This window comes from Podarcis tiliguerta (genome assembly GCF_965153285.1).
Source record: "Podarcis tiliguerta genome assembly, chromosome: 9".
Lineage (NCBI taxonomy): Eukaryota > Metazoa > Chordata > Lepidosauria > Squamata > Lacertidae > Podarcis > Podarcis tiliguerta.
This window is the reverse complement of record NC_139542.1, coordinates 72,979,566-73,007,194: the sequence shown is the minus strand read 5'-3', so window position 1 is coordinate 73,007,194 and position 27,629 is coordinate 72,979,566. Positions and strand designations below refer to the sequence as shown.

General features: G+C 42.4%; 1 protein-coding gene across 1 annotated transcript in view; it reads right to left on the bottom strand.

Annotated features, from left to right (window-relative positions):
- BOD1L1 (biorientation of chromosomes in cell division 1 like 1) overlaps window positions 1–26,978 on the bottom strand; it is a 37,331-nt gene extending 10,353 nt beyond the window's left edge. Inside the window, exons 1-16 of the mRNA XM_083398928.1 lie at window positions 26,466–26,978; window positions 23,125–23,249; window positions 21,515–21,705; window positions 19,477–20,103; window positions 19,007–19,156; window positions 16,664–16,833; window positions 15,718–15,832; window positions 15,401–15,545; window positions 15,133–15,208; window positions 9,118–14,707; window positions 7,655–7,722; window positions 6,331–6,400; window positions 1,975–2,045; window positions 1,550–1,634; window positions 1,293–1,372; window positions 373–457 (exon numbers count right to left, since the gene is read on the bottom strand). Of these exons, the coding sequence (XP_083255054.1) occupies window positions 373–457; window positions 1,293–1,372; window positions 1,550–1,634; window positions 1,975–2,045; window positions 6,331–6,400; window positions 7,655–7,722; window positions 9,118–14,707; window positions 15,133–15,208; window positions 15,401–15,545; window positions 15,718–15,832; window positions 16,664–16,833; window positions 19,007–19,156; window positions 19,477–20,103; window positions 21,515–21,705; window positions 23,125–23,249; window positions 26,466–26,744 (7,927 nt within the window). The 5' untranslated portion in view covers window positions 26,745–26,978. The remainder of the gene's footprint in view (window positions 1–372; window positions 458–1,292; window positions 1,373–1,549; window positions 1,635–1,974; window positions 2,046–6,330; window positions 6,401–7,654; window positions 7,723–9,117; window positions 14,708–15,132; window positions 15,209–15,400; window positions 15,546–15,717; window positions 15,833–16,663; window positions 16,834–19,006; window positions 19,157–19,476; window positions 20,104–21,514; window positions 21,706–23,124; window positions 23,250–26,465) is intronic.
- Window positions 26,979–27,629: the final 651 nt, after the last annotated feature.

Here is a 27,629-nt window from a genome sequence, read left to right as displayed (position 1 = left end):
TAAAGGAAGATTAACTTTAATTAGGAAAATAGTCAGAGAAAAGTTTAAGCAGGAATTGAACATGTACAGTCGATGGAAACAGGAATGGATGGAAAAGTATTAGAAATTAAGAAAAAGTATTTTACTGTGAGTAGCAAAGGAGAGAGGGGAAAGATGCATCTTGAAAGGGGGGGTAGAGGTCAACTTTTACATTTGTGTCAAATTTGAATTAATTTCTTAAAAATTTGGAAAACTTATAAAAATTAATTAGCAAAAAAGAGAAAAGAACTGGGGTTGCCAACCCAACACCAACAAAGGCTTTCATTGGTCCCTCCCCAAAAATGAAAGGTGTCTTCTAACCCATTCAGGAAAATTCTGTAACTCTGATGTTACCTTTTCCTTCTACAGTTTCTGATGAAGGTTGCAGAGACTTGGCATCACCTTCAAGGGTATCTTCTGAGTCCCTGGAAGTTGTTTCCTATGAAATTATAAAACATGTTAAAATACTGCGTGCTGCAGTACTAACACAACGGCATTGTGAACTACTACATTTAAAGGTTGCCACCACAACTAGTTACGTAAATTATTCTGACAGAAATAACTGATAAGCTGCTTCTGAGGAGGAGGCACATCTCCTTCCAAAAAGCTTCCAAAAGATGTAATTAAGTGGTTACTTGACAGCAAAGTTTGTCTGTCCTTCTTATCTCTGCGTTACCCTTGCAACATGGGATTAATTCCTCCAAATGCTCTGGATGCATTGTTCGCTGATGTGGAATCGAGAAAGCCTCTCAGATGGGTGAGTGACTGGAGTGGGAGAAACTATAGCTTGCCCAAGCACCATGGAAATTAATCTCCAGAGAAAATACCAGCTGCACTGTCTTTAATTATCTCTGAAACTACTATAAATCACGAAAGAATTTAAAGAAAATGCTCATCTGTCAGTAAATATGTCAATCCGAACTACGACCCTAAAGCTGGCTTGAAAAGAGACGTCATGGAAAAGGCTGAAGGTAAAACTGTCTTTTAGGAAGCTCATTTGTCTTTTAGGAAGCTCATTTGCAGTTTACTTTGAGGAAAGCTACCACAAGCAGCTGTTTATAAGGGACGAGAGATTCCCTGAGAAGTGCTTATGTTGTTGTTTTGTTACATTTTCGATCCTACGTTCCATGACTGATTGCATTGACAGTAATGAGAATTAATGGATGCTGTTGCACCCGTTATGGGGAATGTGGCTAGGGCTGTCTTGACTTTGAGCAAGCATTTCAAGCAGTATGTTGAGAAGTAATATATCTGAAAACAGATTTAAAGTATACCGTATTAGATTCTGCTCTGGCTTCAAAATACTGGCTCTCTTCAGCTTCTTCTCCCAAAATCTGACACACTGGACCATGATCTGCAAATAAATTTAGCCCTTTTTAAAAAAAAAAAAATTCTGAAGACTTAGGATAATGAGTGCTGAAACCTTGTACGTATTTTTTTTCTAAATCAGATTGGCCTGCAAACCATCCCATGCAAACTAGTCAAATGTTTGCCAGAGACAACAAGGTAGGAGAGTTTATTTGTAAACTACCTGATTCACCCTCTTCGATACCAGGATGTCTGTCTGTTTCTGGCATGAAGCTCTTTTCCTTCTGATCAGGTATTTCTACCTGCAACTAAGAGGAGGAGAGGAAATAGATGAGAAAGTAAATATTTCCAAGTTGGATCAAGACTGAAAGTGGAACTAGTCCAGCATTCTGTTCTGAACAGCAGCCAGCCAAGATGCATCAGGGAAGATGCCAAGCAGAGCATCAAAGTTACAGCTGTCCCTGGTTGCTTGCCTCCATTGTCTGCTATTAAGAGCGATACTGCCCCGGAACAAGGCGGTTTCATTTAGCTATCCCAATATAGAAATCATGCCTTTGATAGGCAGGCTCCTAAAAGCTGTAATCTTTTTTTTTAAAAAAAGAAAAAAATCTTCAGCAAAGAAAAGTAAGACAAGAAAGAAATGCAAACCTCTAATGATTTCTCTCCTGAAACTTGGACTTCTGCTTCTGTTACGACTGAAGTATCTGTTGTTTCAAGTGCTAAAAAGCAAAAGCAGAAAGGCAGAAAAAAGGACTATTAATAGCACTGAGCATTCAAAGTGCTTTACAAAGCAGTGTCTCAATGTGATGGCTTGTGTATGCTCTTTGCAATAAGCACCCTCTGCTCACTCAGAGAGATATTTACAGTTCTTTATTTTACATATGTACAAGCAGCACATTATAATCATGCGTCCGAATCGTCCGGTTCAGATTCGGGGAGTGGTCTTCTCCGGCTTCTCCTCCAACAGAAAAGACGTCTCTGATCCCTACGTTTTACCCCTCTCCTTTCCTGTGCAGATGGCACAGGCACAGGCTCTCCATCTGTTCCTGAACTTCCTGTGCGGTGCTGGGGCTCTGCTTCAGCATCGGAGAGCCTTCCTGCCTCTGGGCTCTCTCCCTCTTCCCCATCCTTCACTTTTTCTCTATCTCCCTCTGACTGTTCCCGCTCCTCAAAGGCGTTCCCTGGCAGCCCCGTGACACTCAATCATTTCATGGATCTGTAAGGTCAACCAATTATCTCTATATTGTAGATGTAGACAGCTTCCTAGTGACTTCTGGCAGATATGAGATTTAAAGTGGTGACTTCCTGATTTATACCTACATTTCCTTAACAGTATGTTAACCACAAGTTCATGATGGATTTTAAGAACTACTATGAAGTGTTCTCAGAACTATGCAAACAAGTTTCAGCTAGAACAGGGGTAGGCAACCTAAGGCCTGTGGGCCGGATGCAGCCCATTCGCCTTCTAGATCCAGCCTGCGGACGGTCCGGGAATCAGCGTGTTTTTACATGAGCAGAATGTGTCCTTTTATTTAAAATGCATCTCTGGGTTCTTTGTGGGACATAGGAATTCATTCATATTTTTTTCTTCAAAATATAGTCCGGCCCACCACATGATCTGAGGGACGGTGGACCGGCCCACAGCTGAAAAAGGTTGCTGACCCCTGAGCTAGAAACTTGTACAGAACAATAATATTTCTACGCAAGGGCACGGGAAGCAGTCCTCAGGCAGATCTTACTACTCACCTTCCCACCCCAATCCATGGGCTTCAGTTCAGAGGTGCTGTGCCTACTGCAGGCATGGCCAAACTTGGCCCTCCAGATGTTTTGGGACTACAATTCTCATCATCCCTGATGACTGGTCCTGTTAGCTAGGGGTGATGGGAGCTGTAGTCCCAAAACAGCTGGGGGGCCAAATTTGGCCATGCCTGGCCTACTTCATCCCAATGCATATGCATTTTATCCCCATCAGATATAAATGTGCTCATGTGGATTTCAGCAGCAGTACTGAAATGCTCCCACTAAAAAAATCAAACTCCCATTATGCTATTATTTATAGGTTAGCCTTATTTCAGAGGAAACTTTTCTGGGACTACAGCAGCTACACTCTGTGCTCAGGAATCTGTTTTTCTCCTGCCTTATAACAGTTTGCACCCCCACCCAATATCCTAATTCTTATTGGCCACTTCCCGGGCAGCATCCCGTAGTACCAATTCTAATTCTTTCACATTGCAATACAGTAATGCGGAGGCTACCAACCAGGTTTCCTCTTCCGATGTCACTTGTCAGGAAAGGGATTCAAGTGTCAGATGTGCATAAGCCTCTAGCCTGTTCCCTGTGTTGACTCACTTTCCAGCAGTCAGGAGACAGTAAAAGGGCTCCTCAACCCCTCCTTTCCATCATGAGCAGCAGCAAAGGCTTTAAAAGAGCCCTCTCTTTCTTATGCATGTCGGCTGCTCGCTCCCAGGCACTGCAGAGAGAGAGGCCTCTTGGGGTTGAAGGATTATGCTGAGCAATAGGCAGGAAGCCTGTGCCTCCCAGTTGCTTATTCCAACTTTAAAATGTTTAAAATTCTGATTTACTGGAACTTCCTATTGTAAACGTAGAATATAGCTAGCTACTGGTATTAATCCAAGAACCCCTTCCAAAAACAATGCTCTTTCTCTAAACCACTGAAAACACGTACACGGTTCCTTTCATTGATACTACATTAAACTACAAGAGAACATTTCAGTTGTTAAATATACTGTCAAAGACAGAGTTGGATCTTAGTTTCTCAAACAGCAATGGGGTGTTTACATTCCTTGCAGTTTCAAACTATGAAATTCACTGTCTGCTGTGCACACTCAGCCCTGACAGAAGACATGATTATTTTATAAACAACTTCCTTTTACCTAGGTAGAATAATCTCAAACAAAGCAGAGGGAGTGCTCTAAAAATGTCTCTAATAAAAGTTTTGCAAATTTAACATTTGCCTTATATAACAAGAATTACATATCAAAGCAAAAGGACTCCCTTGTAAATATCTTAGAAACTGTGAAATACTTTACCAAGGCAGTAGTTCCATATGCACAACACCCTCTACCCGTGGCCTCCCTGCACCCTTCTTGAGGATTGGGGGAAACACCCAGAACAGATTTAGGGGGGACACAGGGAGAGGGAGGGGACATTCCATTTCACAGCCGGAAGTCCTTGTACTGATGGCACTACTTTGCTGTATACAACCCTCACAAGGGTTAAATTTGAGTTACACTAAATTTACCGTACTTAAACTGAAAGGCTGGGGGGCCCTCAACTGAAATGAGTACAGTGGTGCCCCGCAAGACGAATGCCTCGCAAGACGGAAAACCCGCAAGACGAAAGGGTTTTCCGTTTGCAGAGGCGCTTTGCAAGACGAATTTCCCTATGGGCTTGCTTTGCAAGACGAAAATTGACGAAAAATTTTGAGGTTTTTTTCCGCTCCAAAACCCCTTTTTCTGAAGCACTAAGCTGCTAAAAGCATTTTAGCAGCAAAACCGCTAATCCCTTAAGCCTTAAAAAGCCGTTTTTAGCCCTTAAACTGTCAATAGCGCTAATAGTGCTAATCCGCCAATGGGCTTGCTTCACAAGACGAAAAAACCGCAAGACGAAAAGACTCGCGGAACGGATTCTTTTCACCTTGCGAGGCACCACTGTTTTTAAGATCTCTCTCTCCAATGCTGAAACAGCTAGTGCAGCGGAATAGTTTTTCAGACATTTACTTTTAGTTCAGTTTAGTGCACTTAACACTATGGCAAGGGTGGGGAACCACTTTTGTTCAGCTTTCTGAGGGCTGCTTCTGACACCCACCTGTCAACTGCCTGACCTTGTATAACATCTGATAGATCTGGACGGCCAACGGTGCAAGATGGCAGCGGGGCTGTTGCGGGTGGGGCTGGGCAGACCCCACGGCAGAGTGTCGCTGGTTCCAAGGCTGCCTCTCTGCACTGGACTGGTGAGCGAGGAGTCAGTGGCCTCCTGCTTGGGCTCCTGCCTGCAGCTTACCTGTATCCTGGACCAACCATGGACGACTACTCGTTGGCTGCCACTCTCACACTCCACGGTCACTGGGGCCTTGGGCAAATAGTAACTGACTACGTCCATGGAGAGACATCTATTAAACTGGCCAACACTGGCCTCTACCTGGTCTCAGCGCTCACCTTTGCTGGCCTCTGCTACTTCAGTTACCACGATGTGGGCATCTGTAGGGCCGTGGCCATGCTGTGGAGCCTCTGAGGCACAATACACAATACCAGCAACATTCAACGATTGTTCACCGCTGCCTCTGCTTAATTGTATGAGGGAGGAAATAGCAGCAGGGGTTCCCACGCTGCATATAGCAGAATGACTTGGGGAAAGAGGCATCCAAATAAAGAGGCATTCAACAAAATGTGGGGATCTCTCGTTGAGAAAAGAGCTAGGCTTGAGACAGGCTAGGGAGCTCACAAAGTTTTGGTGTTAATGCAGAGGCCAAACTATTAGTGATTGTAGTGGCAGCCTTTTTTTGTATGGCTGACCCTTTCCTCTGTCAAATGGCAGCTTGGTTTCAACAGGTGCAGCAGAACCGGTCTTGAATTCCAGTCACTTGGGGGTTTTTTGGTCCTGATATTGCAATTAGTGGATTGTGTACACGGCATCTGGCATGGTGCTCAGGCTGGGCCCTAAGCAGTTATGTGCAAAAGGGAATTTTTCTTTTTTTTTTTTTTTGCTTAACTGATGTTACAATAAAGAATTTACAGACCCCTAAAAACAAACAAAAAAACCTGATAGATCTGCACCCACTGGAGAGCAGCAGGACTTGCATTTAGCACTTAAATTAAGCTGCACTAAATGCAAGTCTCACTCCCCAGGAACAATTGGGGCTGCATGACTAACCTCCCAGTGTGGATCAGATGTTTTATGAAATGTAATATTTAATTCTATTGATGCACCCTGAAGATTATAACCTGCAACAGTTTATCTCTGCTGTTAGAAAAAGGAATTTACCTTTGGAAATCAATTCTGGTTGAATCTCTTCAGAGAGGTTTTCTTCTTCCATGCTTCTACATTGTGGGTCCTATGAAGTGAAGGGAAAGAAAATCTTTCAGGACTCCAAAAATTAGTAGTTAGGGCATGCTCAGTTTGTTAAATTATCCAGTACTTACACTAAACTGGATAACCATTATTTCACAGGCATGGAAATGTCTGTACGGAAAATCTGAATATTCTGGTAATAAAATCCAGAAAAGTTCCTTTGAGAGTCTGAAATTTGACATGCAGTATCAACATAAACGGCTAAGGGGTGTTCTAAAAGTTAGAAAGCTATTTTCAACCTTCCATCCCTTTGATGAAAGTGCTGACTGCATAGTGAAACTGTGGGAAAAGAATAAGGTCTGGAGATAAGAAGACAGGAGACTCAAGCTTTTAAGGCAGAGACTATAAACCTTAAAGTGGAGAGAGAGTTGTCAATAAGACCAAGAACACTCAATATGGCAAAAACACTGTTGGACACCCTATTGACTGTTGGCATCATACAGCAATTACTGGATGAGCAACTAAAATAAATCTGAACTGAGATGGATAAGGTGGTGAATGAAAATGGTCAAGAGAAAGATGAGGTTAAAGACACAGAAGCTTTGGAGAAAAATATTGATTGCCAGAACAAGGCCTGCCAGAAGAAGAGAGCGGAATGATAAAGCTGGAGGCAGTAGATGATGGAATGGAGAGCACCTTTACACAGGTGCCTGGAGAAGTAAAATAGTCTTGCAGTGGAATTATGATGTTGGAGAAGTGGAATGGAACCATGGATGGAGAGATTACGGAATATTCTGAGCTGGCAGAGACAGAGCTGAGAGAGAGGATTCTGTGTACAATTTGGAGTGAATTTAGAGAGAAAAACTTTTTTAAAAAAATTCTTGCTTCTTTTTCTTCTTGTTTCCTTTTTTGAGTGGTTTTTACTCTGAATCACTGAGGAGACTGTACGCGCATGATGGAGATGGCTGGCTGGTGAATGACCCTGCGTGAAAGTCTGGAAAGGGAAGATCTCCCAGGGTGGAAGAAGAAAGGGAAGCTCCTGGGTGAGAGCTGGGAGAGTCCAGCCTTTTCTGTGTGACACTTTATTAAGATCTACCTCTGAAAGATGGCTTTGCTTTTCCTTTCCTTTTTTATTTTTAGTTAGTTTGTTTTATATTGTACTGTAGGATGTAAAAGTTTCAATATAAATTTATTAGGATGGGGGAAAGAACTCAAATAAATTAACTTTTCTTCCTAGTTAAGTCCAGAAACTAAATCAAAGGTATAAGGAATAAAATCTTTTAAAACACCATAATACCTCAATAGCTGTCATCCTGGTCCTTTGTTCCAGCTCTTCAGCCACAACTGGGTGAATTTCTTTGCTGTCTAACAAAAGCAATTTAAATGTTTATGTTCATTTGATTATACTCCTTGCAATGTTATTGCTGTCTTGCAATATCTATTAACTGCATTCCGTCATAGAGTCCTTTGTCTAGAATCCCAAGCATCACTCTATTAATATATTATTTTAACAGCAAGCTCAGTATTCAGCATGTTCTCACAAGGCCCTAACATATGAATCGACAGTGTCTCAATGCTTTGTGCTCTTTGACAGAAGCAGGCACCCTCAAACTACATTCCTCTTGGGGGGTGAAATGGGCACACAGTGTCCCTGTTGTGCCTTTGGCTCTCTTCAGTAACGATTTTACAATTAAACTTACTTGCAAGATTCCTTATTCTCTGTGGCATTTTATATCTAGGCAAAAGCAAGCTACTCTCTCTCTCCATTCAGGCTATGCTACAAGATTATTAAAGATGGAAGCTTCTGGTGCAGATAACTGGTCCTTTCTCTGTGTTTCATTAGGAACTGGTGGGTTTAAAATAACCAAGCCTTCCATGGCTCGGCTTCAGAGGATATCCCAGTTAGAAAGTTAAACATGAACTTTATTGTCTGTTCCACAGAACAGTTCTAGAAATTCCTAACTCTTCCAGATATTGCCAAATCCAGCACAACCCTAGGGACGAAAGAATATAACATTTACACACCATGATTTCAAAGCTGTAGGATTGTAAGACAATTTTCAGTTTTATAAAGGCTTTGATTATTTGCACTACTTCATACTTTATACTGCAAGTTACTGCTTCAAAGTGCCCCCACTACCTGAAGTCACATGTGACAGCTAAAGAGTGTGGGTGGTATTTAAGTACGTTTTACTCAGTTTAAATTACCCATTGAAGTTATTATACCTTAGTTATGTTCATTCATTTCAATGGGTAATGCCACATAGAACCTACCTGCCGGATACCTAAACCAATATATTTCAGGCAGCAGGCAGACAGACCTTTCGTTCCCCAAGAATTTTAACCTCAGGTGCATATTCTCTCTGCTGTGGTTTTAGCACCATGATTTACTGAATTTTATTCATCATTGCCACCTTTCTTGGAAATTTGATTTCAGGGGTTTCATAGAAATGTTGTAAATAAAACTGCTTAGAGTGGTATATAAATTTTGCTGAATAACAAAAAATAAATAAATGAAGGTTTCGTGCTAGCCAATAGTCTAGCTGCTATCCTTAAAACTCTAAAGTTGACCCTAATCCTGTTCTTAACTATATTAAATAGGAAAATCTCAACTTTGTTTACTATATTATTTCTTTGTATACTTGATCAACTGCAGACAGTTTGCTTATTAATGCTAACTGGCTCCTAAGTCTAACTTCCTACACACCACAATCATTAAATTCCGAAGTCTCAAAATACTGCAGTACGTAAGGAACTTACCAGACTGATATGCTGCACTCCCTTGAGAAAGCGCTTCCTCTTCATTCTGGCCATCCGCTTTAGCATTTATGTCAGCCAAGTGACTACCCTGAACTGTTCCTCCTCCAAGTGCTCTGTCCTTGGAATTTCCCCCCAATTCGACAGGTAATGAAGTTGAGCATTTCCTGTTGGGGAGACCCATTGTTTCACCAAGGTCAGTTTCTAATACTGTCTTGTGACTAATATCGTCTATTGCTAAATTTACATCCCCACTTTTCTGTTCCAGTGGCATACCAGATGGAACTTCGGTATGTTGCCCACTCTCTTGGGTTCTGCATTCATGCACGCGGTCTTCAGTGGATGTTCCATCACTGACAGAAGGGTTCAAAATTCCTGTGCCAAGGCTTTCTCCTATGCTATCAGATTGCACTGTATTTTCAGGCATTTCCGTGCTTGTGGTGTCATCTGTGGTTAATTCTTCCACAGCACCCTCAGGTTCCCCCAGATGGAATCTTTGGCTTTCTTTTTGAAGGACATGTTCATCTTCAACTTCTTTGCTTGAAAATTCAAGTGGAGTTTTCTCTGAGACAGCAACAGTAGAGACACTGTCACATTCTTCCACTATTCCGGCTGCTATACTATCCTCCGGCATGTCTGCACTCAAGGCAACCAACTCATTGTCAGGTTTAGCAGTGGCAACACTAAGTCCAAGAGCATCATACTCTCCTCCCTTCTGAACCAAAATTACAGCACTTTGGTTGTTTTCTTCAGTGTTTTGAACCACAAATTCAATCTCTTGGCTTGTGGCTTCCTGAACATGTTCTGCTCCATCTGTGGAAACTCCAGCACCCGTAGTTCTTGCTTTAGCTTCTACTGGCACAAATGCACCATGGATGGTTTTGTCACATCCTTCTGTAGTAGAGATAGTGGAAGTCTCAAACCTTCCTTGGGTTCTACAGACCTGATCAATCTCTTGTGTCTCAACAGGAGACACAGAAGTCTCAAACGGTTCTACTGAGCTTGTTGAGATCATAGCTGTGTCTGCAGTTTGTTCCACTCTTAAGGGGAAATGTTCATCTGCATCTTCAGTTCTTTCCTGGGAAATGGAAGTCTCTAACTCTTCAACTATGCTTGTGGAAATCACAGTGCATTCGTCCCTTTCCTCTTTGCTATGAACTTCATCAGCACTTCCAGTTGACATACTGGGCATGGGAATAGCGTCCATTTCCACAGTAGTGGTCTTTTCTGCAGCTTGTATAGTAAGAAATGCACTTTTGCCATCTTCTATTCTTGCACTTGGCATAGGGGCTTCAAATTCTTCCAAGATACTTGTAGAAACATTATTTTGTTTACTAGCAGTTCCATCCTGATTCATATACTCAACAGCTGTGCTAGGCGTAGGGGTGTTGAAATCTTCTGTACTGATGAGGCTTGGAGTTTTCTCAAGGTTTTCAACTGCTTTTGCAACAAGTGGTGTTTGATCAGTATGCTTAGCAGAAGACTGAGCAGAGGTAGGGCACACTTGGACCACACTTGTAGAGATGGTCTCACCTTCACTTCTCTCATCTTCATTAGCAGATGCTGAGAGAATAGCTACTTTCTTTGAGCCTATCCTAAACGGGCCTTCAGATTTCCTGATATCTATAAAAGATGTGGCATCCTCATTCTTCTCTTCCACAGCAGACTCTTGATCCACACCTTGCTTTGAGGTTGCACTAATCACGTCACATTCATAATTCTCGGTAAATTGAGACTCTTTCTTTGCACCAAATGCCATAACATTTTCACTGGCCACACCAACACTAGTGGTGCTACTTTCAACCACTCCCTTTGTACTGTTGTGGATATCATCAATTTTCAAGTCTTTCTCTAAGCCTGTCATGCTGTCAACAGCACCTTTATCGACATCTGAGGTCAGCTCACCCAAGTCAGTTCTAAGCTGGCCTGCAGCAAGGCAGATGGAGGAACTTCCACCTTCTTTGGCTCCAACACAAATCAGCACCCTTTCACTTTCTTCTGTTCCTGTACAGGTCAAAGTCTGTTCCGCTTCTTCGTTCCCTCTCCCTGTACTAGTAACAAAATTTTCACCTTCTTCATCGTCTTCTTTTGCACCAGTGCTAGTCACACAACCTTCATCATCATAGGAACCTTGACTGACATCAATGATGTTCGTTTCCGCTCTAGCTGCTGTACTGTCTGTGGCAAACTCGTATTTTTCTTGTGTATCTGAAGCTGCTGCAAAACCTTCATTGCTGTCCTCCAAACCAGTGCACGCAGCTGCAGCTTCAGGGCCATCTTCTGCTGTTATGCCTGTGCTGGTGACGGCACTCTCACCATTCACAATGTCTTCACTCTTGTCAGCGTGCGGCCCAGTTGCCACATTGTTCGCCGCCTGAGCACACACGCCAGTCACAGCACGCTCATCTTGCGAGTCAGTACCAGTCACTGAACAGATGGCAGAGCCAGGACTTCCTCTTTCGGCAGCCGTACAAGTCACAGCGCCCTCAGCAGCTTTAGCATGCTCACTTCCAGCTGCAGTATTCCGAAATTCATCTGGATTTTCACTTGTCACAGGTCTATCCTTGGCTTCAGTACCCGCACTGGTAACAGCACCATCACTTTCTACTTCACTGAGGCAGGTAGTAGCACTGTCAAAGTTGCTTGTACCGCTACAGACGGAAGCCACACACCTTTCTTCAGAACCTGCACTGGTTACAGCATCATCTTTCTCTTCTGCTTCAACACTATTCACAGTCTGTTCAAGTTCTACCCTAGTTTCATTGATTAATTGTTTAGAATGCTCTTCTGCATAATTCACAATGCATTCTCCACTTTCCTCCTCCTTGGTTGAGGAACTTTCACACACGCTAAGTCCTTCAGTGCCAACACCACTTTCTTCAGTCGCTGTGACTGGACATTCTGATATGGAATGAGCACCTTCCTTCTTTGGGGTCCAACATCCCACAGTGAAACCTTCATCTGCTTCTATACTTGTACAGCTCAAAGCAGTCTCACTTTTTTCTTCTGAGCAAGTAATAGTGGCATCGCCTTCTCTTTGCAAATGGATTGATGTACCTTCTTCACTTTGGCTTCCTCCAGTGCTAGTAGCTGTTACAGCACTCCCAGCAGTTCTCTCTGTGCTGGTCCCGATAACAGTCACCTCAGTCTCCATGCTGTTGCTGATGCTGACACAACTGCTGCTTCCTACACTGCTGCCGACTACATTGTTTTCATTTTTATCTTCAGTGACTCTTCTTAAATCACCTCCTCGTTTACTAGCCATCATGGACATTTCACCAATTTCTTCTGGAGTGTTCTTGGGCACTGACCCTGAAGACAATTCTATTACACCACTGACAGTATGGTTTTCATTTGTTTTGCCTTTGTTTGCACATACCTCTGTATATACTATAGTTGGGCTGGTCATCTGATCACTCTTTATACTGCCAGTTAAAGCAATTCCAGTAATCTTTTGCATAGTACCTTCTTGAATGCATATAAAACCACTCGTTTTCTCTTCAGTCACTTCTTTACAACTTAGGGGCCCTTTGTCACCTGCGTTAGAAATTTCCATGTCAGTGATATCACTCTCTTTTATGTTACCATCGAATACAATGCTACCATGCTGTTCTGTTTTAGCAGTATGTGCTTCATTGTCTGAAATGGTATCTTTATTAGCTGGCCTATCCAGATTAAGAGATTCCTCCATAGATACATCACTCAAAGGGTTTTTGACTTCTGCAACAGTCATATCCATAGATTTTTGATGGACAACACCTTCATTTGACAGCTGCTTGGTTGGAGAACTGCTTTCTTCACTTTTAAAGGCATCACTTGGCACATCCATTTCCTTCGTAGGAGTCTTTTCAAACTTTTGTTTGGGGTTACTGAAACCGGAAGGGGAAGATTTTGAGATTTCCTTTGTAGGCAAAGTTTTATTCAACTCATGCAATGAATTATGATGCATTTGGTCTTTGGCATTGTTTTTAAATTTAGTTTCTTGTTGTGAATTATTACTGATTTCTTCTTTAGGTTGAGTTATTTGATGCTGTGCATTACTGTCCCTTTGTTCTGACTGTATGTCCATTGGCTCTTGGCATTCTTCAGAATGTAACATGTGCCCACTAGTCCAGACTGACATTTCTGCTGATGATTTTTCTTCTCCTTTATCTATTTCTTGGAATGAAAAACTTCCCTTTCTGCTTTCACTAGCTGATTTTTTAGTTGTTCTTTTATCTGTGAGCAGATTTTCTTGCAACTTTGAATGAGTCTCTACTTGTTTAACAGCTTTGTCATCTGGTTTGTTGTCATCTTCTCTCTTTTTCATGTCCTTACTATTATGCTTCAAACTTCTGCTCTTGTGACCTTCAGCTGACATTTTCCTTTCCAGTCTTGAACTACTCAAATCTTTATCACTTTTATTTCTCTCTTTTGCAGATGATTTTTCTATTGACTGTGACTTAACTCGATGACTGAAGTCTTTTTGAGAACTACTAACTGAATGTGCTCCACTGTCAGGGTCCAATTCTACAGAATTTTCTTCAAAACCTTTAATTTCAGTTTTGGATTTACACTGCTTATCTGGATCACTCTCTTCTGAATTAGGCCCGGATTTCTGTCCTGATTCCGGCTTGGAGGAACTTTCTTGTAGTTCAGGTTCAGGCATTTTGCCTTGCTTGCTGTGGCTCTTGGACTTGGACTTTAACAGCAACTTCTCTTCCAAAGCATTCTTTGATTTCCGCCTGTCTTTGTGTATACTATCCCCTTGCTTTAAAGTGTTATCAGAGTTTGTCGATTCTGCATCATGTTTGTCTTCTGAATAACCTTCCCCTTTCCTTGATGTTACAAAACTATGTTGCTTTGATGTACCCTGAGACTCTTTCTGTGGCCTTAAATCACTTGACAGTCTTTTAGACTTGTGGTCTGCTCTGGATTTATCTATAGAACCCTGTCTGTCTTTTCTGTTTTCTTTACGTGAACTTTCTTCATTTTTTAAAGCATGTTCAGAAACACTTTTCAGATCTTTGCTGTTTGCTGATGTTTTCCTTTCACTTCTGTGCTTATTCTTCCGTTCAGCTTTGTCATCTGAAAAAGATTTTGTTAGCTGGCTGTGCTTCTGAAGATTCTCCTCGCTTTTCAGCCCTTTCTCAGATGGCAAATTTTCAGCATCATCACCTGCTTTATGAAACACATCTCCTTTACATTTATGCTTAATTAATAATTTATCTTCGGAAATACTTTTCTCTTTTTCATTTTTATCTTTTGATGATCTAGCCTCTTTCCTGGGTGCACTTCTAAAACTTTGGATTTCTGAATCATCCTTTTTAACATGCTTTTCATTTTTAAGTATGCTTTTCTGCTTTTGAGGTTCTTCCGAGCTGGTCTCTGCTCTATCAATCTGAGATTTCGGATCTCGGGGCTCAGTCTCTTGCTGGATTCCTTCCACCTGGAGAGAAGTAGATGGTCTTCTTCTGTGATCTTTTTCTACCTTGGAATCATTTCTGTTTTCATCAACTGAATGCACCGTCTCTGAAAGTCTTCTCACAAGTTTACTTGCTTCATTTTTGCCTTGACTGGCCTTCACTTCTTTTGGGGAGGGCTTTTCAACACCCTACAATATAAAAATGTAAGTATGATTTCTTTGTGCAAAAGGCTATTTTCACCTGAATTATGTCAAAGCCCATGCTCATTGTCTGAACTGAAATCCTTGAATTTAATTGGAAGAATTAACTGCATTGTGCAGCATGTAGTTTTGTGTATTAAATCATTCTTAAAAGGTTAATAGTAATCTAACTTAAATCTTAGTAGTTAAGATTTTCTTCATTATACTAATGGCTTAAAACCTATAAGACAGTACTGAAGTGCAAACAATACTAGTTATATCTTTGAATTTTAGGAACTAATGTGATTTGAATAATGTGATGTGATTGGCCTGTTAATAAAAATTATTTTTTAAAAAAATATTTGAATTTTAAAGGTACAGCTCAAGCTTACAGTCTTACAGAACAAGAACCGAAGTTTAAATGAGGGACTTACTTCAGGAATCTTCTGAGGTTCTCCAGGATCCTTCTCAAGCTGCTCACATTTTTTCTTCCTCCCTTCCTCTTCATGCCTGAAAGAATAATAAAAAAAGAGATGTCTTGGGCTACAACTCCCATCACCACCTATAGTGCAGCCAATGGTCATGGTTTATGGGCCTAAAACCGTGGTTCCCAAACCATTTCAAACTGTATCTATATTACTTTCAAAGGATTTGCACTTTGTAATATGCAAAACATACTAATTTTATGTCCTCTGCAAGTACCTTGACTCTCTCTTTCTTTTCCTGCTGAGGGCTACCTTCTTTTCTAAAAATCTTTGTTCTTTCAGCACATCCTTGATGCTGCTACCGCTGGCTTTCAATTCAAGTCCTCTGGCAGGAGTTTCTTCCAGGTTTTGAGTGCTCTTACCTAGAATGACACAGTAAAGTATCAAGCTGCAATTTCTGATATTTTGGATGCAAAATGAAATAAATTGTTTGGCGAGTACTAAATTAAGTATTCACTCTCTTGTGCAAAAAAGCAACTAACTCGCAAATAGAAAACAGCACAAGAAATGTTCATCTGAAGTACAGCTCAGCACCTTGATTTGCACTTTTCAGTGTTTTCGTTTTTTCTGCAGCTTTCTGTTTCCGCTTTTCTTCAAGTTTTTCTCTGTTAAGCCTTCTCCTTAACAGTCTCTCTTCTTTTTCTCTAGCCTGAAGATAAGAAAATGGGAGTTCATATGATGGGATCCAAAGCATGTTTTCACTACCCTGCTTCCAGCAGCAGCCTCTATGTCTCCCCAGAAAGCTTCCCTGAAGTCTAGCAGAGTAGCTTCAGTGGCACCCAATGAGGTATGAAGGACTGCTGCAAGAAAGCAAAACCTGAAAACCCTATTCCTGTCATGCAAAGGCTTCTCTAGATGCTGGCCATAACTGTTTTTGTTTTATTGAAATAAACCCACAATATGTTTCTAAAAACCTAATAACCCTTTCGATTGTACTCTCTTGTCTGCAAAGTAAATTGTAAATTGTAATCAAGCAAATTAACTCAGTCTGGACACAGTACCAATCTATTCTGAAATGCAAAACAAAACCCTCTCCAATGGAGCAATATGCTGGCAGTAATTTTGTGTATCAAACAAAAGTTCATCTGATAAAGAAATTAAGAGTTCCTCAAGACATGAAACCTTTATTAATATTCTTCAGTTTTCCCTCCATTAAGACTACTGGACATAAGCACATCAAGGCCAAGTCTCCAGAAATACTTCTTGAAAAGACTGGAGGTCAGAAGAGGTATCATTAGGAATAGCTGACTGCCACATTAATTGATAATAAGCAAGAGGCTTGAGAAAGGCACAACACTGGTCCAAACTTTACTAGTTTGTGTTCCAAGCATTCCAAAATAGGTCAGAACAAAGGAGAGAAGCAGTTTCTTATCCCTGAAATGTCTAACACATGTATTGTTTTCAGTTTCGATTGTTTTCTTGTTCTCATTTCTTTGCTAAATAATTTTTTAAAAAAATAAATAAAATATACCAAACTTACAACAGACTGGCGGCGTTGCTCCACAGTCCCTTCATCATCAGAATCACTATAATACTTGGAGTAGAGGTAAGGCTTATGGACGTAAGCGTGTCGCCCAGATTTTGTTTTTTTATTGCTGGCCCAATCAGCCTCTGGCTTTGTTTTAACCTGATTATGTTCTTCTTCGTCATCTAGAGAAACATAGAGACAATGAAGGTTACTAGACAGCATGGATAAGGAATCTGGTGCCATGCAAGATGTCAGTGAACTCCAACTCTCATCAGCAAAGGCAAAGTTCTGGGATAATAGGAACTGGAGCCCAACAAACATCTGGAAGGACACAAGAACCCCTCCCCAACCTTAACTGAAAGATGTTTTTAAAAGCCAGATCTAGGTTGGGATGAAAGGGACCGGCAAAATGTTCCATGTGAACAAAAGAACCATTCTGCCTTCTTCCTACTGTAGCTCCTTGTGTTCCACCTCAAAATCTGATGCTGGCAGTCAGGGGACCTACCGGAACAGCGCTCAATGCAGAAGCTGGAAGTGAAAAATCAGCCACCAAGGCAAGCTTCCCCACCGCCCCCTGGCCAGTTGACAAACATTCTGAGCTTGCACAGATCTCTTCAAATTCTTGCCTTGTTTTCCCACACATATAAAACTAAGGGAGCGCTTAAATCCCCAAAATCTGTTGGGGTTAAAGTTAGTTAGTTTATTAATAAACAGCAACATAGAGCACTTAGTACCCTGGTGCTACAAGGCAAGTTGGCAAGGATTCTGGAAATTGAAATATTGCAGCAGGATTGTAGAATACCTAGCTGTCTCAGCAACAATTTCTTGAAGGTATGCATTGGTTTAAATTTGTGATGCAGCACAGGCATATGCACTAAAATCAGAAAATGTATTAGCATTTGAATAGACGGCCTGATGAACTCTAGGCTGAGTACTGGATTTAGATGAGGCCCAAGCCAAATGGGGCTTCTTTGGAGCACTCAAGACAGTACACAGCCATGACTTGCTCTGAGTCAGGTTGTCTTGGGCCAGACAAATTTGTTGCTGTCAGAGGATGGGACAGCAGGCAGAAGCAGAGGCAGATAAACTGGGCCAGACTGGGCCGGGCCAGAAAACTGTGCAATACCTCCAAGACTTACTTGGGTGGCAGCTGTCTTCTGGGAGAAGGTAGGCCCAATGCCATGAGTCTCCTTCCTGCCTTGATGCCCCACAGAATTGATGCCACAGCTGTTGAGCAGAGGCATTGATTCCATGGGCAGTGGGTGCTGCACTGCAAGATTTCCTGCAGGAAAGTCACTTGCAAAGCAGCACCAGACAGGATCCTATTCTGCACAGTTATGGTGCACTCCCATCCCTGGTCATTTTAAAGCCCCAGTTTAACTGAATATTAAAATATGGTTTTAAAACCCATTAAAAATGGTACTCCAACCCCCCACTTGTTTGGGGGACAGCTCCAAGGTGGTCCCCAGGTGGCACAGGGCATATCAACCTGATCCACGGGCCACAGATGTCAGTCACAGGGTGGATTAGGGGCCTGTGTACAGCCCTAAATGAACACCCCATTTAGATTATACTGTACTCTCAACTAACAGATTACATGGGATTAATGAGATGATAAAGACAAGCCTAGCATTTGGCTGCAGATTAATTTAAGAGTTTTGTGCCCACAGCTATGCAATTTTCAAACTGCACAGAACACAGCAAAAATAGGTTGTCTATGTGAGGGCATGTAACATCTCTGCTACTGAACTGTATGCTCAATTCATTTTTGACCAATTTCCAAAAAATGGGTGATTTCATGTCAATACTGATGAAAAATATTTCTCCTGTGTTGTACCTAGATATCAGCGTGTACGTTTGTGCGAGCTTGCATGAATGCTCCCGTGTGTGCATTTAGGGCAGATAGTAGCAGGTGGCAAAGTGGTGTGGCTTCCTAATCAACTCACTATTGGTAGCTAAGAGGGGCAAATCAGCAGGGAGGTTCCTGCACTGCAGACCCAGCAAAGGAAGCATTTGATTGGCTCCACTGCAGCACCTGCATGAACCTCCCTCCTGCCTCGCCCCTGAACCTCATGATTACTGGTAGCAACACCTGTATTGAGAGGCCAGGGAAGTAACAGCACCGCCCACCGCCAGCCACTACTGCAATAAGATGTTATCAACTTAAACTCTGTATCAACATCAGTATAACACATTATTTCTCAAACTTGGGTCCCCAGCTGTTGGGACAACTCCCAGCATCCCTAGGTACTAGGACTAGTGGTCAAAGATGCATATTTGAAGATAAATGTTCAGATTTTACTTTCTCCTGGCTAGGGAATTAAATCCAGTGCAGATTCAGGACTGTTACCTTACCATCAGAAACGATCTCTCCTTCTTCTGTGCTGTCTGAAAGCGCAACTTCCTCTTCACTTTGTTCTTCAAAAGAAGAAAGATCACTGGTGTGCACCGAGCTAACAGTGATATCGCTGAGTATGTCAACATCAGAATCCTCCAAAACTAGTTCTGAAAGAAAGGAAGATCTTTTAAAACATGGGCCCAGAGTCCCACATGCAAGTGGAAATGGCTTACATGAATGCCTGGGGAGGCTTGCCAATTGACATCCTTCAAACATCACATGGAAAGCTGCTTCTGGTCTCTTAAATTTTGCCATCAAATTGCAGATGAAAAAAAATGGCACTCTAAGTACACATAAGCAACAAAATGCTGTTGCAAATATTTGCTTTCTAACACTACAGAGCATCCTACAGAAATTAGAACTTTCTTATCAACCCCAATAGCCCCACCCCACCCTCATATTGCATGGCAACCTGTGGTTTTTATACCTTCTTTTGTACTTTCAATTGCTTTGTGCTTACTACTGTTCTTCTCCAGAGCTGAATATTTGGTTGATTCTGCCTCTCTATCTTTCAGGGACTTCTCTTCTTTAGCCTTTAGATCATCACCACTCTTTTTCAAGCGGTCCACCTTTTTCTCAGATTTTTCTTTCTTCTCCTTTTTCCTCTCTCCTTTCTCCATGCTCTCTAGTTTCCTATCACTTTGGGCCATCAGTTTACTTTTCTGCTCATCACTTTCCTGTGCAGCTTCCTTGCTTGGGTTAACCAGACTGTTAATTTCTTTTGACAGACTTTTCCCTTCTTCACTTGAAGAAAATAAGTTATTTACATCTTCTGAGTTGGATACTGGTTCAGAGCTTTCTTCTGCAGTCTCACAAAGCAATTTCTCTCCATCTAGCAGATCTTCTGAATTCTCTACACCACCCTCTTTCTCTATACCACCATCTGTGCTCTGCTGAGAAGGGAGTTTTTTCGGGACTCTGTCATTAGTCTTTGAATTTGTTGCTTCTGTGGATGCCCTGGCTGCACTTGCTTCTTGGTTTAGAGAAGTGATTGTTTCCAAAATGGACATAGCATCATTAGCTACATTTGTGCTTGGAGTGGAAGCAGGAACACCTTCAAAGGAGTTAAGTAAAGAACAAATGTCATCCATTAGTAGGAAAAATCTGCTCTCACATTTATGTCTCATATATTAAAGCAAAAAAAGAAACCTGAAGAATTGGGGGGAGGGGATATTGCAGGTTTCACGCATACAGTCATACCTCATGTTACGTTTTTTTCAGGTTGTGCGTTTTCAGGTTGTGTCCTGCAGTGACCCGGAAGTACCGGAAAGGGTTACTTCTGGGTTTCGCCGCTGGTGCATGCACAGAAGCACAAAATGACATCAAGCACATGCACAGAAGCGGCGAATTGCAACTCGCGCGGGTTGCGTTCTTTTCAGGTTGCGAACGGGCCTCCGGAATGGATCCCGTTCGCAACCAGAGGTACCACTGTATATGGCGAACGTCCAATGTGATCAAAGATTTTTCTGGGGCAGGGAGATCCTCCAGTTTGCATTTCTTAGCACAGAAAGTACTGATCTGATGTGTAGAGATCTTTCCTATTCTAATTAATTCAAGAGAAAATTAAAAAATTCCTTCCAGTAGCACCTTAGGAGACCAGCTGAAGACCTGAAGAAGTGTGCATGCACACTAAAGCTCATACCAATAACTAACTTTGTTGGTCTCTAAGATGCTACTGGAAGGAATTTTTTAAAATTTTGTTTCAACTACGGCAGACCAACACAGTTACCTACCTGCAACTAATTCAAGAGAGTTGTGGAAGCTTCTCTGTGTGAAAGAAACACATGGTGTTTGGGTTATTCCTTCAGAGCAGCTGAGTACAGCAGGCTTAAACTGATTCTGTTATCTTTTTCTGTCAAGGTCATGCTGACTCTAATAGCAAGGCCAGAAGGAACCTGGGTTTCACTCTCTTCTTCATCTCTCTTTCCAACTGTGTGGTGTTTTGTATATAGTATGTTTAGTGTTAAGGTTTAGTCTTATTATAAGTTATTGCAAGTTTGAGTTAAGTCTGCTGCAACTGGACTTCTTATGGACAGTGCCAATCCTGAATGTATTGGATTTGTGAAAATTATTCTCAATTTTCTTTAGCAGCAGTAAAGCTCTGCTGGATGAAATACAATTGCCTCTGGTCTATTTTTAGGGGATCCTGCAACGTGTTTAAGTTTTTACTCTGCTAACTATACACTGGAGTTCTGCTCTGGATCAATATGAGTAGAATAAATGACAGAATCATCCTACATATAATTGATCCTTGGAGGAAATCATGATAATTAATTAGGACTCAACTCAATTTCAGACCAACTCCTATACTGGTAAGATTGCACCATGAACACTTACTTAGAGGTTGGGAGGCTAAACTTCAACTTCCCTTCCTTGACACCTTTCCATCTGCTTACATAGTCACCAAGCTCCAAATTAAGACTTCATAGCACATCAGTTCTGCCGGGAGCAATGGGCATAAATACCTTGCATAAGAACAGAAGTGTCTGGTTTTTCCTCAGGTGCAGCTGCGATGGGACTGGCCTCCTCTTTGTGGCTTAATGTGGCTAAAAATTCATGGACAGCTTTCTCTACTTGCGGCCTGAATATGTGATTGATCTTTGGATCGACAACTTGAGAAATTATTCTGTCAATTCCAGATTCTAGCATTCCAGATCTGAAACAAAACAACAACATAAAATAGCATATTTTTGTCTAGGACATTCGCCTCCTATTTGTCCTGCAGTAACTCTGTACAGGAAGATGATGATGATGATAACAATAGTAAGAGCTTACTTCAGTTGTGCAAAGACTTCATCATATATATTCTTGGGGTTCCCAACAGCTTAATAAGATACTCTAGATTCATCTGCATATTACAAAGCATGCATGTATTTGATAGTGACAGAGAGTCACTAGCCTAAACAACACATATGAAATTTACTGCAGCATTTGAAATTGGATCTTCCTGGTTCATAGGTCACACTTAGCCACTACCCTACCCCAGCTCTCTTATAATAATGCACTATAACAATAAAGCTTCAAACTTGTTTACTTCTTGGGGAGGAGCAGGGGGAAAATACTTGGCTGCCCATTATGGGGATAACGGTGCTGAAGCACACGCAGTGAATACACTTGATAAAAAGCAATACTTTATTTTTGCTTCAAGCCAACAGAAATACTCTTTTTTATCTCGTAATTCAGTCAATCAAATTTTCACTGTTTGTAGACGATGGTCATTACAATACAGGCGCGCGCGCGCACACACACACACAGAATTAAAAAGTTAAAGTATTACCGATTTTCAAAATGGTTTTAGGTAAAAATGTAGCCCCAGTCCCCATTAAGGCTCCCCCACTAAACATTTCTTATGTTCTGCAAGTCTGGGGAGACGCCACAAGCCTGCTGATAACTCCCACTTGTAACTGGATGGTGCCATTTTGGCTACATAAGGCTCTACACTCGGAGAATGAGTTTGGTATTAACTCATAGGACACTTAAAGCATTTAATGAACCTAAATTGTACCTTCTGAGACTGTATACAAGCTCTATTTCCTTTTAATGCTTGGTTGGTAATCGTGGTAAACTGTACCCCAATGGTGCTGAAGACAGCGACAGTAAATATCTGGCTTTCAAAATAATATAATAACCTGATATGGAAATAAATATGAATTTATTTGTATTTAAACATAGCAAAGCCTACACCTGTAATATCCTCAAGTTAAAACATGGTAATCTATTAAACACTTCTCCCTATATTGTTCTTGAAACTAATTAAGTGCTTTTTCTAAGTTAAAAAAATGGAGTGGAGATCCAATTTCTTAGGTTAAGCAGTATAAGTGATAAATACAATACATATGATTTCTTATATTTCTGTGAACTTCCTACTAAATTCAGAGACTAGTAAGTTGTCACAATGACTCAAACAGCAGTCTTCCCACCCCTGTCAAACTGGTCTTGAAATGAAGGATGTTTTAATTTATGATGTGTCAGCAGCTATCTGAACACCACTAAAAAAGCATTTGTTGGACCCCTGTACTGTTTTCTCCAATGCAACTACATTAGGCATTGCTGCATTTTAAGGAGTGAAACTTACTTGAGAACCTGTTGTCTAATATTGTTTCTCAGTTGGTTCTTGTTCAGGTGAGGACTCCATGTATGAGTTGCTAGATGGTTGGAAACAAAGTTGTCCACCCGCTGCCTCAAATTCTGATAAGCAGGCTAAAAGAAAAAATGAGAAATGCTATGTGAAACTTCTTATTAGCATATCCTTGGCATTCATGAGATTGGACACAATGGAAGGTACTCAACTAAGTTTAACTCAGTGTAGACCCATTGAAATTAATGGGTTTAACTTATATTTACTAATCTCAATGGGTCTACTCTGAGTAAAACTTAGCTGAATACCACCCAAGCAATTTAAGATCTATGGGTGGGATCTCACGTATTCATACACAGTAGAAGTCTCACTGAAATCCATGGATTTAAGCTAGTCACTAACTAAGCCCATTGATTTTAACGTGTCTAGTCTATTAGTTTGATAACACACCATAGCTTAAAGTGACTCAATTAAAAAGGGGGAGGAAATACATAATACACACCAGCCTTCTCTAACTGGGGCAGAGGAACAAATGTTTTAATTTAAAGAACATTTCCCTGCCAACAGGTCTTAAGCCAGGAGTAGGTATCTCACTTGCTTAAGCCTTCCATATTGGCTGAAATTGGCCGTCTTTACATATAACACCAACCATAGTTTTGACATTAAAATTCTACTCAGTATTGGTCCAGAGCAGATTCCAATGTATAGTTAGCAGAGTAAAAACTTAAACACACTGCAGGATTCCCCAAAAATTAGAGCAGAGGCAACTGTATTTCATTCAGCAGAGCTTTACTGCTACTTAAGAAAAATGGGCATAATGGACACAAATCCAATACATTCAGGATTGGCACTGTCCATAAGAAATCCAGTTGCAGCAGACTTCTTAAACTTACAATAACTTATACAGTAGTACCTCGGGTTAAGTACTTAATTCGTTCCAGAGGTCCATTCTTAACCTGAAACTGTTCTTAACCTGAAGCACCACTTTAGCTAATGGGGCCTCCTGCTGCTGCCGTGCCGCCGTAGCATGATTTCTGTTCTCATCCTGAAGCAAAGTTCTTAACCTGAGATACAATTTCTGGGTTAGCAGAGTCTGTAACCTGAAGCGTCTGTAACCTGAAGCATCTATAACCCGAGGTACCACTGTAATAAGACTAAACCTTAACACTAAGCATGCTATGTACAGAACACCACACTAGAAGCAAAAGATATAGAAAGAGAAAGTGAAACCAAGGCTCCTTCTGGCCTCTTATTATAGTATAGTCAGCATAACCTTGAAGAGGAGAAGAGAATCAGTTTAAGCCAGCTGTACTCAGCTTCTCTGAAGGAATAACACAAACATCATGAACCTTCTGTTTGTTTCTTTCACACAGAGAAGCTTCCAGAACCCTCTTGAATTAAGTAGAACAGGAAAGATCTCTACACATCAGATTAATACTTTCTGCACTATGAAATCCAAACTGACAGGTTTAGCACTATGTTGAAAAGCCTGAATGAGTCCAATCTAACTGTCAGGTTTGCATACAACACAGAAAAAGTTTTGTTTCAATCAAATCCCTGCTTGGTTTTATATTCAACCTGAGGATTCTGGTTTACACAAGGGTAATTTTAAGGAGCCAGACATGGCTTGAAATTGGCTTGTTATGAAATTTAGCATAATTTGTTTTAAACCAAGATCTCATGGCTTTTTTCAGGTGGGCGCCATTGCGAGAGAACAAGGGTGAGTTCCTGCACCTCTGTCTGGAAAAACAGCACTGAGTACTCTCTTGCACTTGCTGTATAGATGCAGACACATCCTCACACACTACTATTATTTGAAATTTTAGCTGCCTTTCAACAATAAATCTGCACTCAATGCATACTACAATAGCCTAGTTCTCCTCAACATCTAATTCTCTACGAACAAAGCATGTTTTTGAATTGCAAATCATTCTATCATATGAGTCTGCACCTTCAGTCTGAAGTAGTACAGCCCCCCCCCCCAATTTCCTACCACAGTGAGATCTATGTCACCAAGATACTAGCCTAGGGAAGAGGAAAACAGGAGATGAATGAGTATTCACAATAGTGGTCAGGTGAGGGCAGAGCTTTGGTTGCTTTCTCAATTGCCTGGCAACTAGGATTGCAAGGTCTTCTGTTTGACAGGACGCCTCATGCTTTCGACTTTCACCTTAAAATTCTGGTTAAGGAGCAAATTCACAACACAAAGGTGGAGAATTAAAGGAAAAGAGCTGTTTTATACTTGTCTCTGTTTTCACTTTTAGGTAAAAACCCACATCCATTAAGCCACACATCTCAAACCGCCAGGCTCTGCCCAGTAGTCTGCCAGCAGCCACCCCTCAGCAGGCTCACTGCCCTTTCCAACAGGCCTTTAGGAACAGACTGCTTTTAATGGGAGGGGCTGGTGCCCTGTTGTTTTTCTTACTGTAATTATTTGTAAGTTTTCAACAGATCTCTGTTTCTCAAACTTAGGTCTCCAAACTACAACGCCCATCACCCCTGCTAGAGACCCAAGTTTGATAAACACACACCAACTCTAGGGGGCAGAGGTGTCTTCAGCCCCTCAAAAGTCTATTGGATGGGACTGTGAGCCCCCACAGTCCTGAGCCCCACGCCTGGGACAGATACCCTGCCCTATGACCAACAGGTCACTGCCTCTGCCACACCTCCCAGTCCTGCCTCTGGGGCAGGCCAAGTGGGGACTACAAGTCCCATCCGGACTGCCCCCCTGCGTAGCTCACTTTGCCCACAGGGCCAGCCGTGGAGAGGCCAGAGGCCAAGCACATCGCCATGCTGCACGGCTGGGCTCTGCGCTGGGCTCCCTCCTGATTCAAGAGTTGCGCGTGCAACTGCGCAACGTCACACGGCCCTCGCCCCAATGTCAGGTGAAACGTGGCGCCTCTGATAGACTTAAAACCGTCCATCTGTCTATTAAAGTTTCCTTCTTCTTCTACGTTTTCAGCAGTTCTTATTCTCGTCCTTAAAACGCCTCGAGGGGGGGGGGGGGAGAGGCAGGGCGTATTTGTGTGTAAATAAACCTAAAAGCAACAACGTTAATACCAAGGACAGGGCTCTGGTCCCTCCTGTGCGTGCAAGAAGCACAGGCTCTACCCCTGAGCTGCAGCCCTTCGCCGCGACGCCTCTGGCAGGCAGGCAGGCAGGCACTCAACAGGAAGAGCTCCTGCTATCCGACGGGGGGGGGGGGGGGCGTTTCCAGAAGCGCCGCCAGGGGCTGGTCCAGGTGTGGGCGTGGCGGGAGGGCGGGAGTCTCTGGGCAAACGGGGCTCCGGAGGGCCCCCTCCCCGCCCCCCCGCAGGACCCGAGCGGCGTCCCCTCACCTTGGTGTCCACGTCGGCCAGGCAGTCGCGGCGGAACTGGTCGAAGAGGCCTTGGCTCTTGAGGCGGTTGAGGATGAGGGAGACCAGCTCGGGCTCGGCGGCGGCGGCCGAGGAGGTCCCGGGCAGCGGCGGCGGAGGCTGCGGCTGAGGCGGCGGCGGGGGAGGCGGAGGGGGCGGCGGCGGCGGCTGGGCGGGAGGCGAGGCTGCTGTGGTCGCCGCCGCCGAGGCCGCCGCTGCTGGTGCTGCCGTTGCGGCGACGGCGCTGCCGCTGCTGGACATGGCGCTTCCTCACACGGCGGCTGGTTACCGAGGAAGCGGCAGCAGCAGCGGCGGCGCCCGCGACGCTCCACCCTCTCCGCCCCAACCCGGAAGCAGAAAAGGACGGCGCCGGAAGTGCAAGACAACGAAACGCAAGGGGGAAAGAGGGGCACCGTCGGCCCATAAGGCGAGCGGGGTGGCGGGGCTATTTCGCCCGCCAAAGTACGCGTGCGCGCAGCAGCAGCGGGGCAAAACAAAACAGACGCGCGACGAAGTTCTGCAGGCCACGCCCCCTTGCTCTTGGCTCCGCCCCTGGGAATGTGGCGCGGTCTGTGATTGGCTGCTCTTGTTTCTCTGCTGGAAGCCTTCTGGTTTCTGTTTGGGGAAAAGGCGGGGAATGAAATGGAATATACAGTGGAATAGAACGGAACGCCATGCAATAGAACGGAACGGAACAGAACAGAACAGAATGGAATGGAATACTGTAGAATGGAATGGAATAGAATAGAATAGAATAGAATAGAATAGAATAGAATAGAATACTGTAGAATGGAATGGAATGGAATGGAATGGAATGGAATAGAATAGAATAGAATAGAATAGAATAGAATAGAATAGAATAGAATGGAATGGAATGGAATGGAATGGAATACTGTAGAATGGAACGGAATGGAACGGAATAGAATAGAATAGAACAGAATAGAATAGAATAGAATGGAATACTGTAGAATGGAAAGGAATGGAACAGAATAGAATAGAATAGAACAGAATAGAACAGAATAGAATAGAATAGAATAGAATGGAATACTGTAGAATGGAATGGAATGGAACGGAATAGAAAAGGAACAGAATAGAATAGAATAGAATAGAATGGAATACTGTAGAATGGAATGGAACGGAATAGAA